The following is a 19641-nucleotide window of genomic DNA, read 5'->3' as shown; positions in this document are numbered from 1 at the left end:
AGCCTTAGTTAGCTGGTATTTTGGCATAACGCACAGTATGGTATGGAATTATGCATTGTTGTCCATTCAGTGTCTCTTGCTATAGGTGGTCGTAGGCTGCAGTGGTTGGGGGAGCTGTGCGAGAAGCAGAACTGTAATAATATGGTGAACCTGCAGAGGGAGACACAGAATTTACCAAATTAATAAACCAAGCGGTGGTATACAACTTTAACACCTTTGGGATAAACTGGGATTTCAACTGAGAGTTCGGCCTTTATTATCTAATATCAATGATTGACCTCACAAATGCTCTTTTGACTAAATGGACACACACATGGGACAGTGGTAGTCTAGATGTGAGTGGCATGTCGCATAAACATCTGACTATACACCGATCAGCCATCACTTACCATATAGACGCACTTCGTAGTCCTACAATTACTGACTGTAGTCCATCTATTTCCATGCATGCTTTGTTAGCCCACTTTCATGCTGTTCTTCAATGGTCAGGACCACTACAGAGCAGGTATTATTTAGGTGGTGGGTCATTCTCAGCACTGCAATGACACTGACATGGTGGGGGTGTGTTAGTGTGTGATGTGCTGGTATGACTTTTTAAACATCTCACTGTCACTGCTGGACTGCAGTGGAATAGTCCACCAACCAAAAATATCCAACCAACAGTGGCCCATGGGCAGCGTCCTGTGACCACTGATGAATGTCAAGAAGATGACCGACTCAAACAGCAGCAATAGATGAGCGATCGTCTCTGACTTTACATCTACAAGGTGGACCAACTAGGTTGGAGTGTCTAATAGAGTGGGCAGTGAGTGGACACGGTATACCAGCACCATGTCAGTGTCACTGCAGTGCCACCTAAATAATACCTGCTCTGTGGTGGTCCTGTGGGGGTCCTGACCATTGAGGAACAGGGTGAAAACGGGCAAAAAAAAGTATGTAGAGAAACAGATGGACTACAGTCAGTAATTGTAGAACTACAAAGTGCTGATAAAATGGACAGTGAGTGTAGAAACGTGTATATTTATTTAGTATGAGACTCATGATGATGCCTGCATTTATGGAACTGAATTCAATTTTTGAGTTGTTGTTTTGGAAACTAAAAAAATCACCTGGCTCAAAGTTAATGGCGGTCACATGACTGTCCTACAAATGTCCTTCAAAAAAGAACAACACAGAGCGTGTGACATGAACGTGGCTAGCTCATTGCAGACTTGTTGAGATTTTCAAATGCCTACCTAGTATGCTGGAGTTGGTGAATCTCCACGCGTCACCGTAAGACGTGTAGGTTGGGTGTGCGTAGGTCTGACCTGAGTACTCTGCACCTGGAAGAAACAAACACCATGAGCACAGTTGGCAAAACACATCTGTCGTGTATCTACTACATATCATTTGTGTATCTTTTGTTGCAGGGGGTAATACTTCGGACTCCTTGTTGGACCCCAATATTCATAACCATACAGTGGTGTTCAAAAAAATAGCAGTCCAACACCATTAACTTGATAAATCAAAGTTTTTAGTAGAAATGCTATTTCTACATAGCAAAAAATTGACTTGAAAGTGTAGTAGAGTAATGAAAACAAAACAAACCCAACAATTAGGACATGCATGCCGTTCTGAGTAATCGAAGCATTGATTGAAAGTGGGTTGTTCAAAATAATAGCAGTGAGGAGTTCAATTGGTGAAGTCATTCATTCTGCAGAAGAATGGGTGTCAATTTTGGCCCTTATTTAAGGTAGGAGGGTGGCAAATGTTGCACAGGTTGGTCATAGCGCATTTCCTTCTGAAATACTGGGTAAAATGAGTTGTTCCAGACATTGTTCTGATGAACAGCATACTTTGAATAAAAAGTTGATTTTAGAGAGAAAAAACATACAGAGAAGTGCAGCAAATGATAGGCTGCTCAGCTAAAATGATCTCAAATGCCTTAAAGTGACAACCAACACCTGAAAGACGCAGAAGGAAGCGTGGAACTACTGTTCGAATGGATCAAAGAATAGCCAGAATGGCAAAGGTTCAGCCAGTGATCACCTCCAGAAAGATCAAGGAACATCTGAAGTTACCAGTGAGTACAGAAGATGATTAAGTGAAGCCAATTTACCAGCAAGAACTCCTTGCAAAGTCCCGTTGTTAAGATAAAGACGTGTCCTGAATGGGTTCAAATTTCCCAAAGAACACATTGACTGGTCCAAAGAGAAATGGCTCAACATTTTGTGGACTGGTGAAAGCAAAATTGTTCTTTTTGGGTCAAGTGGCCATAGACAGTATGTCAGATGACCCTCGAGCACTGAATTCGAGCCACAGTACACTGTGAAGACAGTAAAGCATGGTGGTAAAAAACTATGATATGAGAATGTTTTTCATACCATGGTGTTACGTCTATTTATCACATACGAGGGATCATGGATCAGTTTAAATATATCAGAATACTTGAGGAGATCATGTTGCCCTATGTCGAAGAAGAAATGCCCTTAAAATGGGTGTTTTAACACGACAATGACCCAAAACATCTTGGTTACAGACAAACAAGATTGAGGTAATAGAGTGACCAGCCCAATCCCCTGACTTCAATCCCAGAGAGAACTTGTGGGCTGACGTCTGAAACGCGTTTTTTTGAGGCAAAACCCAAAATTGCAGAAGAACTGTGGAATGTAGCCTAATCATCCTGGACTGGAATACCTGTTCAGTAATTTAAAGTAAAGTGAAACCTCAAACATTTTCAGTTTATAGATAAATTTTTTGAGTTTTTAAAGAAAAATGCTGGCACTGCTATTATTTTGAACAGCCTAATATTCATTTTTCTTAACTTTCTGTAAAGGATGAACACAAACTGGCTAAATGTTGTTAATGTTTTGATTTAGAATTGAAAGTGTAGTATTTTCAGTGCATTTGCAGTTATGGAAATAAAACTTATTAAAATGATTTTGTGCTTTATTCACTTTTTTTAAATCACTGCTATTTTTTTGAACACTACTGTATCTACAGGGCTGACTTTGTAAATCTCTTGGCTCTCAAGGAAGTCCGTCCTTCTTTCGTCTTGGCACATTATTCACTTGACGGTTAAGGGTAGCTTGTAAACCATTAATCCTGCACCCAGGTTGAGGGCTGGGAGGGCAAAATCCCTCCGCTCACTGGTGCGTACACCTAGCCTTGTCCGTCGTCCTTTCTCTAGCGTCGCCCCCTCGTCCTTTGAGCCTGTCACACCCTCGCCGTCGCTTTCCTTCCTTTTTCTTTTTCTTCTTAAACATTCCGATATCTAATTGGTAATTATGTTGGCTGGATTGATTCCCATGTGCTTAGCCTCCTTAACACCCCCCCCAATCGCCACCTCTGCTCTGTGAGTAATTGTGTATGAACGCTTCCTCTCGGCAAGCCCACCAGAAAAATAATAAATCAGACCCTCTCATTTCGCGCTTCGGAGAACAGACTTCAAATAAAAAAAAAAAAAGATTGGCACGCCACGCCACATGCCCTTCCAGATGCACCAACCGGCACCTTGCAGCCAATGTTGCACCATCTTTTTTTTGGTTTCATTATATGTGCATACATGCATTTACTACAGTATATAGACCTGCATTTTCCTGCCCTGAAGAACCTTGGGCCCAATAGTGATGTGTGGTCAGATGGTGTAGGGGGTTGAGGGTATTATCAGGGTCCGCCCTCTGCCGTAATGCCGTTAACCAAAGCAAGCAGGGTACTTATTAACCCACCTCACTTTCCTGTCTAGCTCAAAACCTGACCTCTAAACTCTCTCTCTCCCTCTTGCCATATCTAATGTGTGTTTACTCTCAATTTCCTTTAAGATTAATAGGGATGATTGATAAAATTACCCACAGTGTAGATAAAAGCTAATATTAATTCTTGATACACCGATCAGCCATAACATTAAAACCACCTCCTTGTTTCTGTACTCACTGTCCATTTTATTAGCTCCACTTTATAGCTCTACAATTACTATGGTCAGGACCCCCACAGAGCAGGTATTATTTAGGTGGTGGATCATTCTCAGCACTGCAGTGACACTGACATGGTGGTGGTGTCATGAGTGGATCAGACACAGCAGCGCTGCTGGAGTCTTTAAATACCATGTCCACTCACTGTCCACTCTATTAGACACTCCTACCTAGTTGGTCCACCTTGTAGATGTAAAGTCAGAGACGATCGCTCATCTATTGCTGCTGTTTGAGTTGGTCATCTTCTAGACCTTCATCAGTGGTCACTGGACGCTGCCCACGGGGAGCTGTTGTCTGGATATTTTGGTGGGTGGACTATTTTCAGTCCAGCAAGGACAGTGAGGTGTTTAAAAACTCATACCAGCACAACACACACTAACACACCATGTCTCCACCAATGTCACTGCAGTGCAGAGAATGATCCACCACCTAAATAATACCTACTCTGTGGTGGTCCTGGGAGAGTCCTGACCATTGAAGAACAGCATAAAAGGGGACTAACAAAGCATGCAGGAAAATAGATGGACTACAGTCAGTAATTGTAGAACTACAAAGTGATTCTATATGGTAAGTGGAGCTGATAAAATGGACAGTGTTTGTAGAAACAGGGACGATTGGTGTACAGTATTCTACAAATAATGAGTGTGCTTTAGAAAAGGGACATACCTGCCACCATCCCCGTGATGGCTGAGGATGAGTAACCTGTCTGACCGGCAGAAGGAATATGTGGAGGATATCCAGGGAGAGTGGAGCTCACCATATCTCGTCCTGTGCAAAACACATTAGCAAAAATAGAAGAATATATACTTATTAGTTGCTGGAAATTAACATCATACTAGAGTTCTGATCTTCTAACGGCAACATTAACAGGTGAACACGTACATTATATGACCAAAAGTATGTGGCCACCTGACCAATATCTTGTTAAACATCCTATTATTATACACCGATCAGCCATAACATTGTTTCTACACACATTGTCCATTTTATCAGCTCCACTTACCATATAGAAGCACTTTGTAGTTTTACAATTACTTACTGTAGTCCATCGGTTTCTCTACATGCTTTGTTCGCCCCCTTTCATGCTGTTCTTCAATGGTCAGGACTCTCCCAGGACCACTACACAGTGGGTATTATTTGGGTGGTGGATCATTCTCAGCACTGCAGTTACACTGACATGGTGGTGGTGTGTTAGTGTGTGTTGTGCTGGTATGAGTGGATCAGACAGCAATGCCGATGGAGTTTTTACTGACTGAGAATAGTCCACCAACCTAAAATACCTCCAGCCAACAGCGCCCTGTGGGCAGCGCCCTGTGACCACTGATGAAGGTCTAGAAGATGACCAACTCAAACAGCAGCAATAGATGAGATGAGCGATCGTCTCTGACTTTACATCTACAAGGTGGACCAACTAGGTAGGAGTGTCTAATAGAGTGGACAGTGAGTGGAACTGCAGCAGCGCTGTTGTGTCCGATCCACTCATACCAGCACAACACACACTAACACACCACCACCATGTCAGTGTCACTGCAGTGCTGAGATCATCCACCACCTAAATAATACCTGCTCTGTGGTGGTCCTGACTATTGAAGAACATGTATGTAGAGAAACAGATGGACTACAGTCTGTAATTGTAGAACTTCAAAGTGCTCCTACGTATATGGTTAGTGGAGATGATAAAATGGACAGTGAGTGTAGAAACAAGGAGGTGGTTTTAATGTTATGGTTGATCAGTGTATATTACCTCCAGCCATTGGCCATCACTTGGCTGATCACTGGCTGAAAAGCTTAAACTCATCAATTAAAAGTGGTGTCCACATACTTTTGTCCACATAGTATGAGTGAAATAATCTGAAGGATGAAATGCATGATGCTTCACCTGTGATGAGAGACTGGCTGCTGAACTGACTGTACACCGGTGCGTGATGTGGAAATGAGTTGAAGGGATGAGAGAAATGCATGGAGGTGCTGCCACCGTTACCCACGGGCACCGAGGACGAAGCTGAAACGGAGCCCATGTCCAAGAACGTCGAGTTGCCTAAAACGTTGGGGGAATGGTTTGAGCTGGCTCCGTCTGGTGACATTTCCTGCTTCAGGCAGATGGGTAAGGGCTGTAGTGGATCTTTAGTGGAGATGTAAGGTTAATGAGCAGGTGGGAGAAATAAAAGAGATGGAATTAACTTAAAGTGAAAATGAAATGGAGTTTTTTTTTAGACATTATGGTTATAAATGAAGTGATGAGACATGGTTCGACTGGCACAGTGTGCTATACGTAAACTTTTGCACTTTCTTTTAAATGGCTTAAAGTGGGTCATAGTAATTAGCCAAATTCACTTTATAACGCATGAACGAACACGTCAGGATAAAGCCACCCAGTTCGCACAATGACTGCCCAGCAATGCATGGCTGTGCTTATTCACATAGAGGCTCTGACGAGTCCTGTGCTAACAAGTAAGCCGGGCGTTCTGACCCTGTTTCAAAAGTTTCTCATTACCTGTGACCACTGCGTAGCCCTGGTGTGTCGCCAGGTTTCGCCCAATGGCAGCGCTGGATGTCGCGAGGCTGCTCTTGGTCTCGTCTAGACTTCCGTTTAAAAGAGCCAAGGGATACAGGGACTGGAAAGGATGATGAATTAAGTAAGAAAACATAAAAATGTACTAATAAAAGTACTAATATGGCACATTATGGGTTCTTGTTTGGGTTCCAAATATTAATAGGTAATAGTGTAGAAGATTTTAGATCGTTCCTTTATCTAAGATTCAGGTATGACGACAAAGTGGTCAACCAGTTGGATGGTTTGTTTAACCCCCAGTGCTTGAAAAATCCAAGACCACGTTTGGATTTAAGGTCCAGTTTTGAGTACTACAATGTGTTCCAATCCATTTGGACGGCTTTTCAGATGGACAGTTATCAGTCATCTGTTGTTTTACCCCGAAGTGGTTCTCTTTTTTTTTTTTTTTTTTTGCATTTTCTCCCCCTTTAGCATGTCCAATTGTCCAATTTGCATCGTGCTTCCTCTCTGCCTATGCCGATCCCTGCCCCGACCGAGGAGATTGAAGCTAACCCACATCCCCTCCGACATATGAGCAGCAAGCCGTATGCATCTTGCCCACCTACACATTGATGAGTGTTGTGCCACCTAGCGTTGCATGCGGAGAGAGACACTCTAAAAGCACTCCTTCCTCATCTCTGTGCAGCCAGCAGAGGTCGTAATTGCACCATTCTGACAGAGAGAGACCCACATCCGGCTTTTTGTCCCACCCCCCAGACTGAACAACAGGATGATTGTTGTTCATATTGCCATTCAAGCCGGTAAGGCAGAGCTGCATTCGATACCATGTATTCGAGATCCAGCTCTGGTTGCAGGGTGTGCTTTTTACCGCTGCGCCACCTGAGCCCGAATCGGTTCTGATGGAAACCTGTTTACCCACCCGAGGTTAAGTAATGAAGCCGAGACTGCCGTGCCAACAATGCTGCTCCTGCCAGATGTGACGGAAACCTGGCGTGTTTGCACCAAGAATGTCAAGAACTCACTACAGACCTTATTACAGACTGGACTGAATAAGGATTCCAATCATTTTTGCTAGTTATAACTTCATTTTAATTTTGTGTTTGTATGATTTGTGTTTTTCCTTGCCACTGTCACCCTCGACTTGCTCAACAGGGGGTTTTGGTCTGTTGGTCCTGGATTCTGTAAAGTTGCTTTGAGACAATGTCTATTGTAAAAAGCGCTATATAAATAAAATTGACTCGACTTCACTTGATAGTAGACATACATCAAGACAACAGGACTGTAAAAATGTAGTATCTCCAGTATTTTACAGTACTATATGCGTGCTCTGATGCTAAATCTGTCAGACAAAGTGGCCGGTCGGTAGGATTAATGGTTAATTTAACTACCAGTGATTGGAAAATCCATGAACAGATTCGGAACTCGGGTCCAGATTTAAGAACTTCGATAACTTTCTATCCGGACAGTTATTCAAATGGGCAGCTTGATATGGTTGGCACACAATCAAAGCAATGAATTCTTCAGTCTTTAAGTACCTGCTCGGTTTTGCTGGCCGCGCTAGAGCTGAACGTGTCAGACGTATAGTGGTGCCGCTCGAAGCCGCAATCCAAGTGCTGAGATGGGAAATGTTCGTGCCTCAGCTGCTTCCTGGGTCCTCCACCGCTGCCCTGAGAGTCTACACTGTGCCGACAGCTCTCCTGGTCACCTTGGATAACGAGCACAACCAGAATGTAATAAGTTAATGTCAATAGTTGGTAAGAGTGGAAGAGCATTATAAACGAGAGTTTTCAGTTCGTTTTTACTTAGTCATGGAAGGCAGAAGTTAACTATTATCTAAATTAGACCCGGCAAGCATGTAGCGTAGCCTGAAAACTCACTGTCGTCATGACTCCTCTTGCCGTCTGAGCTGGTTTGTGGAATACCAAGTAGGCCACTTATGGAGTAGGTGGAACCCAGGGAGTCCGACTGGGGCGATTCAGGAGGGGTGACCGCCGAACTTGGAACTGGAAAAAAAAAAATAGTAATAAGTTGGATTGTTCAGAGTTAACATTGTAACTGTAAATGGAAATTTGGACAATTATACTGGAAATGGCAACGTACTTAGTGTGTGACCTGGGCTGAGGCTTTTGCTCTCCAAGGTCATGTTGAATGGCTGCTGCACCTTTGTCCGGATGATTCTGAAACACAAATTACTAAGCTTTTAAATGCTGCAAACAGTTTGGGGAATCTGATTGTCGAGAAACGACCACGCGCTTACACGTATTTGATGATTCTCAGACATCCCAAGTCTCCCGCAAGTTCCGGGAGTCTCCCGCATATACATAGGGGCTCCCTGATGCTCGCAAGTCAGATGAAATCTCCTGGAATCTAGAACGAGCGGCCAAGAGCGGCACACACGCGCACTCAGGCGACACAGACTTTATTCCCCTGATCGCGTATTAAACCCGTTATCTGATATACAATCTAGCGCACTGTGTAGAGAACATAAATCAATTGTCTAATATACTGTCTAGTGCACTATGTAGGGAACATAAATCCATTATCTGATATACAATTTAGTGCACTATGTAGGGAACATAATTAATTATGTAATACACTATCTAGTGCACTATGTAAGGAACACAAATCATCATCTAGTTATACTTTCTAGTGCACTGTGTAGGGAACATGAATGCGTTATCTAATACACTATCTAGTACACTATGTAGGGAACACAAACCCGTGACCTGATATACAATCTAGTGCACTGTGTAGGGAACATAAACCAATTGTCTAATTCACTGTCTAGTGCACTACTTAGGGAACATAAATCATATCTAAAATACTATCTAGTGCACTATTTAGGGAACCTAAATCCGTTAACTAATACGCTACCTAAAGCATTATGTAAGAAACATAAGTCTATTATCTAGTACACTATCTAGTGCACTAAGTAAGGAACATAAATTCTTTTCTAATATACAATCTAGTGCACTATGTAGGGAACATAAATCTATTATCTTTCACACTATCTAGTGCACTATGTTGTACACATTAATGTGTGTGTGACGCGAACAGTTAGCTTAGTAGCTCAGTTAGCAGCTCCTAAAAGTTCTGTTATCACCCATATATATCCTTTGGTGTGTGCGAGAGGTTTTTTAGCTTTTTTTTTTCTTTTTTGGGCTCGGGGGTTGGGGTCGAGGTCCAGGTACCTCCCTGAAATGAGTTTTTGCAACTTGGGATGTCTGGATTCTGAGGAATGTATTAATGTATCACCTGTTGATGGAACTGACGCTGGGCACCGTGTCGCTGTCACACACTCCCTCGGCGAGAAGCCTGTCCCTGATCTCCCAGGCGAACATGGTGGGATTCTGTCGCTTGTATTCCGCTATCTTCTCCACCACTTTTGGGGTGGCGACCTTTGGCTTCGAACCACCTATCACCCCAGGTTTTATACTCCCTGTCTCATAGTATCTGATAAACACAGAGAGCAGCAATATTGACAAAGCATTCACTAATCTGGTCATAGCAGTATTGTACTTCAGTGCACTGCCTCTCACCTGCCGAGGATCTTGCTGACGCAGCCGTGGCTGACCCGTAGCTGACGAGAGATGTCACAGGGGCGCACACCCTGGTGAGCCATGTCCACGATGCGCTGCCGGATGATTTCCGGGAGCGGACGTCCATTCACAAACATGCCACCTAGTTGATTAAGACCCCCATGCCCTGGGGGAGAGAGGGGGATGAATATACATAAATGTCAAGGTACCTGAATTGGACCTGAATGCGCTCTGCGAAGGACAACATGTTTGGTATGAGAGTACACCTGGGATGTGACACAAGCACAGATTTCAGAAATTTGTCAAGTTGTGTGTATTTTACTGCAAAAACACTAAACTGATTCATTTTTTACAGTTCCCCAGATATTCATTCAACTGATTGTTCTTATATCTCTAAAACAATGGAAGTAAATGCTCAGAACCTGACACAGCCTATAGGTCTGAAATGATTCACTCCCGCTTTCTTAACCGCTTATCCAGTTAGGGTCGCGGGAGGGTGCTGGAGCCTATCCCAGCTTTTCAATGGGCGCAGGGCACACAGTAACACCCTGGACGGGGCGCCAGTCCATCGCAGAGCAGACACACACACACACACACACACCCATTCACCTATAGGGCAATTCAGTGTCTCCAATTAACCTGAATGCATTTTTTTTTTGGACTGTGGGAGGAAACCGGAGCTCCCGGAGGAAACCCACGCAGACACGGGGAGAAAGGACCCAGGACCTTCATGCTGTGACGCGACAGTGCTACCCACCGAGCCACCGTGCCGCCCGACATGATCCAGAGTTGTTTACAATTGAATATTGTGCTTAAATCTGGCTAGTGGACATGCGAGTAGTTCTGTACCACAAACCAAATGGCTTCTACAAGTAGGAACTAATGTCTCCTCCTCCTTTAGACTTTAACTTAGTTATTAATGCGATGGGCCCAATTTCTTTGTAAGACTGTATGGTAAGGTATGGCTGCTCTGTATCAGGCTTTAGGTATTCTTTTATAACATGAATTAACTTGTGAAATCACAGAAAGCTTAATAAGGGTTTTTCATAACGACTGTGTTAACCTTAATAGCTGTTTTGTGAGACTGTGTTATTTGGCAATGCTTGACACATGCATTTTGTGGTTTTATTTACATTATGATGGTCTATTTGCTGTAATGTATTTTCTTCTGGGTAACTTTTGCATTTTTTGCATCCTTCTCCAAATGCAGAACTATTTCATGTTCATTGTGGCTTAAAACTGATGAATTTTGTCAGCTATTTTTTAAATTAAATACAAAATAAAGCACAGCTGATGTTCGTTTTTTACATATATACAGAGACTATAAAGCAGGCCTCTGTTTAACAGCTGAAAAAAAGGAAATACGATATTGTCGTTGTGTCGAGCATCAATAACTCGTTTAGAGTCGCTTTGCTTTTAATTTAACCCATTCAGTACCCTGTGTGCCCCCTCTTTATCACGTTTGCCCAGCTTTCATTTCCACATCAAACGGCGTCATTAACGCTGCTAGTGGAGTGTATAAAACTCTTCTCGCCAAGCTTCAGCAGGCGCAGGATATTAAAGCGGAGCCACCCCAAGGGAACGAACCCGTCCGTGTAAGACACACACACACACACACACACACACACACACACACACACACACACTTCTCACCCACATGGACTATAAGCTGTCTTTACACGCCACTAAAATATTATAGTATATTATATTAAACTTTATAATGTGCTGTGACTGAAACAACTGACTAACCAGACTGAATTTAAGTACAGTAAAAATATTCTATATTAATAATAAAATTATTATTCAAACACGTTTAAAATGCTTGAACTGAGTTTTAAAGCACAAGTAAAACATCTATTTACAATTCATACATTTAGTTAATGTATTTCAATTTGTTTTAAAGCTTTGCTACTCTATAAACTGATTGCTGGCACAAACACATTAATAAAGAAATATATATATAAATAAATATATTACATATTATATCTTACTATATAAAAATAGGTTTTAATTCATTCTAATTGTAATTCATCATACATTTAGTTAATGTATTTAAAGCTTTGCTACTCTATAAACTGATTGCTGGCACAAACACATTAATAAAGAAATATTTATAAATTAATATGTAATATATTATATCTTACTATATAAAAATAGGTTTTAATTCATCGCTGTAGTTTCTAAATTGCTCTAGACTTTGTCACTTTTATTTATATTATATTATTTATATTATTTATGTGTATATTTATATTTCTTATTATTAATATATACACCTGACATGGTAAAATAAAATAAAATAAATCCAGGTTTTAAACTTAAAAAAAAAAAGAAATATATATATTTATATTATTTATATATTATTTATTTATATTTCTTATAAATATATACACCTGACATGGTAAACTAAAATAAACTAAATCCAAGTTTTAAACTTGAAAAAATAAATATATATATTTCTATTATTTATATACTATTTATTTATATGTCTTATAAATATATACACCTGACATGGTAAACTAAAATAAACTGAATCCAACCATGACTTAAAATTATAGGCTATTTGTGGGTTTGCTACTTGCCACTGTACCACTAAGGTCATTCTTGGTATGTTGATTGGTATGATCAATTCTTTTCTTGAAATCATACCAATATTGTAGTAATTAATATTGCTTTTGCTTTGCCAGATAGTATTCGAAATTAATGAATTGAAATTAATTGAAATGTTTTTTAATTGCCCTCATTATGCACAAGGTCACATTTTTAAAGGTCAGATATAAAATCAGACTAAATTCTATTTTGACTTGATAACGTGATTTTTTTCTTTATGTGCACAAAGGATCAGACGGCTGCACTTTTTTCTTTAATGAAAATCGTTTCAGTTAATTTGGACGCATTTAAAATGTGTTCCCAATAAGAAGAAATATAATGAAAAATTATATTCTTTTAAAAACAGTAAAATTGGTCAGAAAAATACTGGTGCGTCATGTTATGGAATTGATGCCTTTACATTTAATTCATTGTCTGGGTGTTTATAAAATATAGCTAAAACGTTTCTGCTTAGTATTGTTCCTAAAGTATCTACCTATATATATATTTTTTAGCTAAGTCTATGTTTCTGTAGCAGCAAGGTGAAAGTACAATAAAACATTTAAAACAGTTAAGCCACCAGCCACATTTTCTTTGTTATAAAATAAAACAACAATAGACAAATGAAACACCCGTAAAAGAATAACTAAATCATTAATTAAATACAAGTGTAATTCATACAGTAAACGAGTGAGGATTCTGTTTATCTGCTTATCAGAATCTGGCTGAAAAACAACACCATAACGTGGTCCAAATCATGAGCCAGAACTTACAGCTGGGCTACTTCTGGATCAAAACTAAAATCTTCAAAACTAAAAGCTTGGTAGCTTTTGGGCTTTTTTTGACCAGATTCCAAAGCCGTAAACCCTTATTCTTAATAAACATTTCCGCCATCTCCATAAGTGACACTAAGTAGTGAGACTTAACTTTATATCAGTGTTTAATCAGTGTCTTACAGATACTGTTAAAAAGAACCCAATTTTTCACACCTTAAAATATACATTCCACATTATTAAACCTATTTTAGGTTATTTAAAATGAAGACAACTTGTTCATTTGGAATTTTAAAATAAGTCAGTTGATTATTGTTACAATACGCCTATACGACATACGGAATCGGATATCATGCCAAACAATTGTTCTCAAATTAAAGGCCCCACTATTTACTTTTAAATGTTGTGTATAATTTAAGTCTCATTAATGACTAATTTTGGTATATACTTAAATTTCATATATATATATATATAAAAAAAACCCACTTATTTTTTATTGTGTTGTTGCCAAATAAACCATTTATTTTACAACGAAATGAAAACAGTTGATTCTTTTTAGTAAAACTAATTTTACACTTGTGTTTTAAGTTGTCTAAACTACAGTGCTGCTGGTATATAAATATATTCTAGACCTTAAATATCCAATCATCTAGACTAAATTGCGCAGTGTGTTAGTTCTCAACCCTTAAATTAATGCGCATGCTCTTAAGTGACTAACATAATTAGATATTAATAGATACACATTAATGAAACCCAATGGAATCTAATGCAACCCAACAAAACTATATTATGTCCCCAAAGTTTTGAATATTCTGTATTAAAAAGCATTGTATTGTACATAAGTAACATAAGTATTGTAGGCATATGTGTTCTAACTGGGTTTACATACTACAAGTGTTAGATTCGTTGGGTTGCCAATGGACTTAGAATATGTTTTAATTGTCTTTTAATTACAAACTAGATTGTTATAATTAATAGGACATTGTATGTGTGTTATTTTACCATTATGAGCAAATAACTATTTTTTAAAAATGTGAATAAAATTACATTTTAATTTTATGTGCTGACCTTTCTTTAGCCCTATAGTTTATCTGCAATTAATTTACAATTAGAATTCTGTAGGCCTAATTTTCACATCATATTTTGTCCAAAATCTAGTTAAAAAGAATCTATTTTATATAACAAACAGCTATAAACTTTATTTAAAATTATTCGACATATTTATACTTAAATTTAGAGACTGGTATGAAGATAAAGTTAGCATTGTTTACCTCTCCCGGTTGTGTTGGACATTGCTCAGATCTCTGGGTCTCTTAGTCCTGGTAAAAGTCGAAGTGTCTCTTTAATTTGGGTTCTTTTATTCCATATGGGGCCTCGCCTGGCGTGGAAACGTTCCTTTAAATTCTCTGTGAAAGGACATACAGTGGTCAGCATCGATTTTAGGGGTTAAAGGTGTAAGCTATAGTGTTAGTACTCTTTACTGCATTTCTTGCCTTTTTGGACTACAGGTTTGGACTACAACTTCACTATGTTGACTAGTTTGAATGACTTGGATTAAGCCCTGTGTGTTTCTAAGTTATTAGGCGCAAAAGTTTTAATTGATGTTACTGGGATGGAACATGATCATTATAGTGAGGCCAGTAGATGCGATCAGTCGGTAATTGAGACGATATCCGATACCGATTACAGCTTCTAAACCATCAAACATCCTGCAGCATCATTTCCAGCGTTAAATAAAAACCGTAGTTACCTTACACTGAAGATCCGTCTTTAAGATCCCAGGATAAATGATGGTGTCAGAGCAAAATCTCATATGCTGTCCTTAAAAACGAAGTATCTGTGCTTCTTGTGACACACTCGCTACCAATAATCAGTAAACAGATGTGCAGGAGCCACTGACAGCGGTGTGTGTGAGTGGTTTTATCCCGCCGCCTCAGCCAGCACCGGGACGCTGATGGGATCCGCTGCAGCTATTGGATGATGGATGTGTGGGCGGTCCGTGTGCCGCGATGACAGAGGGAGGAAGGGTTGGAAGGGGTGAGGGGTGTGAACCCGTGCTCGGCTCCGTACGGCTGATCCGCGCAACACAACACAACACACAGTGACCAGGCGATATACGTCAACGTTTGCGGAAATATTTGTCAGCGATCCGGGCTGTTTGCGTTCAGACTGTCTTTGATTAGATCTCAGAGAAGATGTGACACGACTCCCGGCTGTGTGAACGCCGCCTCATTTAGGCCCACGGCGCTCATTTTTACACACAATTTGGTCCCTGATTTGCAGCGATGTGTCATTACTCCAAATAGGGTGCACCACCTGGACCATCCCTAACAAACTATCTAGCGTGATATGTCATTGTTGCAAATATGAACAACAATTAGGAACTAGTTTATTAGTTCACTTAGTAATAAGTGCAACACTTAGATGATGTGTTTCAAAATTTGATGTAGGGTACTTACCATGTAAAGTATAGGATAAATTAAAGCTGTAATGTAAGTTGAAACATCAGCTTGAAGCAAATAAAATTACACGTAAACGTAAATAATAATAATAATTATAATTATAATTATAATAAGATTATGAAGAAGAAACTATTAAATGGCATTATAATAAAAATAATTGTATTATTATATAATAATAATAATAATAATAACAATAACGATAATAATCATATTATTATTATTAATAATAATAATTATTATTGTTGTTATATATAGATAGATAGATAAGACAAGATAAGATAGCCTTTTATTATCCCACTGGGGGAAATTTGCAATGTTACAGCAACTTTCAGGAATAAAGAGATATGAAAAGTGTTTATACATATATTGAAAATAGAAATGTAAGAAATATAAAAAAACAGTCTTAAAACAGTCTTTTAACAGTCTTAAAAATAAGAACAGATATTGCACTGACCGGTATTGCACAAAAGTTTAACAGATTTTGCACTGTTTTAAATGTCACGTTTGCTTTAAATGAGAGCAGATATAAAAACCATATAAATTAGATAGATAGATAGATAGATAGATAGATAGATAGATAGATAGATAGATAGATAGATAGATAGATAGATAGATAGATAGATAGATAGATACAGTAGATAGATAGATAGATAGATAGATAGATAGATAGATAGATAGATAGATAGATAGATAGATAGATAGATAGATAGATAGATAGATAGATAGATAGATAGAAATTAAGGCCTCAGTAGCTATAAGTTATACAAAATAATAGTATACACTACAAAGATTCACATTATACAAACAAGTATATATTAAAATAATAATAATAATTTTTGTTGTTATAGATAGATAGATAGATAGACAGATAGACAGATAGATATATATATACTTCAATACCAAAGGAAATTAAGGCCTTAGTAGCAGGTTATATAAATCAAAAATAATAGTACACACTACAAAGATTCACATTATACAAAGAAGTATATATTAAAAATAATAATAATAGTAATTTTTGTTGTTAGATAGATAGATAGATAGATAGACAGATACTCTAATACCGAAGGAAATTAAGGCCTCAGTAGCAAGTTATATAAATCAAAAATAATAGTACACACTACAAAGATTCACATTATACAAACAAGTATAAATTAATAATAATAATTATTATTATTAGTTGAAGTGGTAATAGTAGTAATATTAGTACATTTTGCTCACATATTGCAGTATCTATAACCGAGACTATACCTGTAACACTTCTTTAAACTTTTACCATGTTTTCTTTGGGACTGACCCGTGTTAGTCGCGCGCTGTGCCCCACAGAGACAATCCACTCAGCAGGGTGTTTGGACTCCTGTGAATTTTAACACGATTTAGGTTGTCCTCACACCTCTCTTAAACAAACAGAACATCTTAAATGCTGGCATTGCCATTCCAATCCATCCTTTTTTCCCAGACTTTGCGTCACGGTTATTGCCATCTGGCGCGTGGCATCAGTTTTTATGAAGCCCGCGTGGCCCAGCGCGTATAATATGTTTGGTACAGGTTTTAAGACATGTGCCAATATTATCTGGTGCTTTTTTGGCAACTTATTGACCAACCCAGTTGCAATGGATCTAACTACGGTAAATCATTATTTTTTCCACACAAATGCATAAACACATCGAAGTCCCACCAAAGCCTCATTCATTTCTATTCGAGTCATATTGCCAACCGTCCGGAGTGAATTTTGCTGGGGTTGAAAGAGTGTTCCGTGTTTTGATAAATACAACCGACCAGGGGATTAAAGAACACCATAACAACAAAAAAGAGGTTAAAATTCCCCTTTTAAGTGTGGACTGAGAAAACGAAGTACAAGTGCCTCAGGACAACAGTGTGTAAAAGAAAAAAGAGAGAAAACCAGAGGTTATACAGAGTTTAACAAGGGATTAAAATATCACCATAGTTTACCTATCCAGTTTAAAAGTAAAATAAAATAATGCGCACCCTTCCAAAGATGCAGATGTACTATCTTTATAAATAAACAACTGTGTGTATTTTTCTTAACTGATTTTGTTAGTAACTCGTTTTTTAAAATCATTTTTATTTACCTGCAGAAACTCACAGACAAGAAAAAGTACAAAAAGAGGATTTGTAGGATTAAGCCATGAGATACAGTCGGTCTAAACTAATCGCCTGGTGTGGGGGTGGAGGTCGAATTTCTAACATCCTTCATATCATAGAATTGAAATTCTGTGTCATATTTTAAGACTCGATCATTTGATGTATTGAAAATCATTAACGTCCTGCAGTTGTTTTCTTTTTACTTTATTTTCTTTCTTTTTTCCTTTCTTAAGTAAAATAAATTAAAGAAATAAAGCAGAAGTCATTTAAATCATTTATATCTTTTTTATGTTTCCTTTTTATTCAGCTGAGTAACTTACAATAACACACATGTATGTACGTATGTATGTATGTGTATATATATACTGTATATCTTAAGCAATATTTTTGTGGCATGTAATATTGTAAGTTATTTGTGTATGTGTTGAACAATATATACATAGTATGTGTTGAATATATATAAATATACACACTACACACACATTATATATATAATATATATATATATATATATATATATATATTATATATATATATATATATATATATATATATATATATATATATATATATATAATATTAAGCAATCCTTGTAAGCAGTATTTTTGATAGAATGCTTGTGGTATATAATAATAATGTAAGTTTGTGTGTGTATGTGTTGAATATATATACACATACACACACACACACACACACACACACACACACACACACACACACACATATATATATATATATATATATATATATATATATAATATTAAGCAATACTAGAATGCTTATGTTATATAATATTGTAAGTTTGTGTATGTGTTGAACATACATATACATACACACACACACACATATAATATTAAGCAATATTTTTGAAAGAATTCTTGTGGTATATAATATTGTAAGTTATTTGTGTGTGTATGTGTTGAACATATATAATATTATGTTATATATTAAATTATCGAGTGTGAGTAGAGAATCAAAAAATAAAAAAGTAAAAGAAAAACAATCCACTTTTATATAAATGGTAAATGTCGCTTGTCCCTGAAGTTTCTCCAGCCTGAAACCTACAATAAACGCGTCTGTTCAATCAACCGGTTAACCGAGAGTTAAAGACAATTTCCTTTGCTAGTGTTGCACATTTTGAGTGGATGGAGATAAAGTTAAAAACACTGAATGTGTGACCTGCGGGAACGAGGAGTATCGGGCGTCTCCCAAATTCAGCTCCTGCGGCCAGGCAGCCTCGTATGGAAATGAGAGGCCAAGGGGTCATGTTGTTGCATCTTTCAGTTCCAAAACGAGTCCACAATACCGCTATTGTCAGGTGCGTTTAGAGGGGAAAACATGAAAACGGAACATGAAAGAACTGAGCCGGTAGCCCACACTTCACCCCGCAACGTCAATTGGAATGAAAGATATTCCACTGATGGTTGGAATAAAGAACTTTACACATATCTGATTCGTACTTTTTAATGCAGATGATCTATTTATTTGGTTTTTAGAACTATTTTCAAGCTGTACTTATTTAAATCGTTTAAATTAGACTGTCAATCAAGCGCAGTGTCTAGAGGAGTGAGTCTATCAGACAGTTCTTTGCATTATATAAATACTTAAGTTATGAAATAATAAATATTAATAATAAAATCAAACTGGTACGCAATTTTAATTTCAATTATGTCCCCTAATTCAACCTAATACAAAAATCTCAATGTTTTTAATATG

The 19641-nt window shown here is 38.1% G+C and overlaps 1 protein-coding gene across 1 annotated transcript; it reads right to left on the bottom strand.

Moving 5' to 3' along the window:
* Positions 1-79: 79 nt before the first annotated feature.
* Positions 80-14653, bottom strand: pax8 (paired box 8). Its single transcript, XM_062988443.1, has 11 exons — positions 14632-14653; positions 10002-10167; positions 9718-9915; positions 8563-8639; positions 8340-8465; positions 7998-8167; positions 6445-6565; positions 5830-6072; positions 4617-4718; positions 1236-1322; positions 80-150 (listed from the first exon to the last, which is right to left on the bottom strand). Exons 1-11 carry the CDS (start codon positions 14651-14653, stop codon positions 80-82), a joined length of 1383 nt encoding a protein of 460 aa, XP_062844513.1.
* Between the last annotated feature and the right edge of the window lie 4988 nt (positions 14654-19641).

The sequence above is a fragment of the Trichomycterus rosablanca genome, chromosome 26, assembly GCF_030014385.1.
Source record: "Trichomycterus rosablanca isolate fTriRos1 chromosome 26, fTriRos1.hap1, whole genome shotgun sequence".
Classification (NCBI taxonomy): Eukaryota; Metazoa; Chordata; class Actinopteri; order Siluriformes; family Trichomycteridae; genus Trichomycterus; species Trichomycterus rosablanca.
Note: the sequence above shows the minus strand (reverse complement) of the source record. Positions and strands in the feature narration are given on the sequence as shown.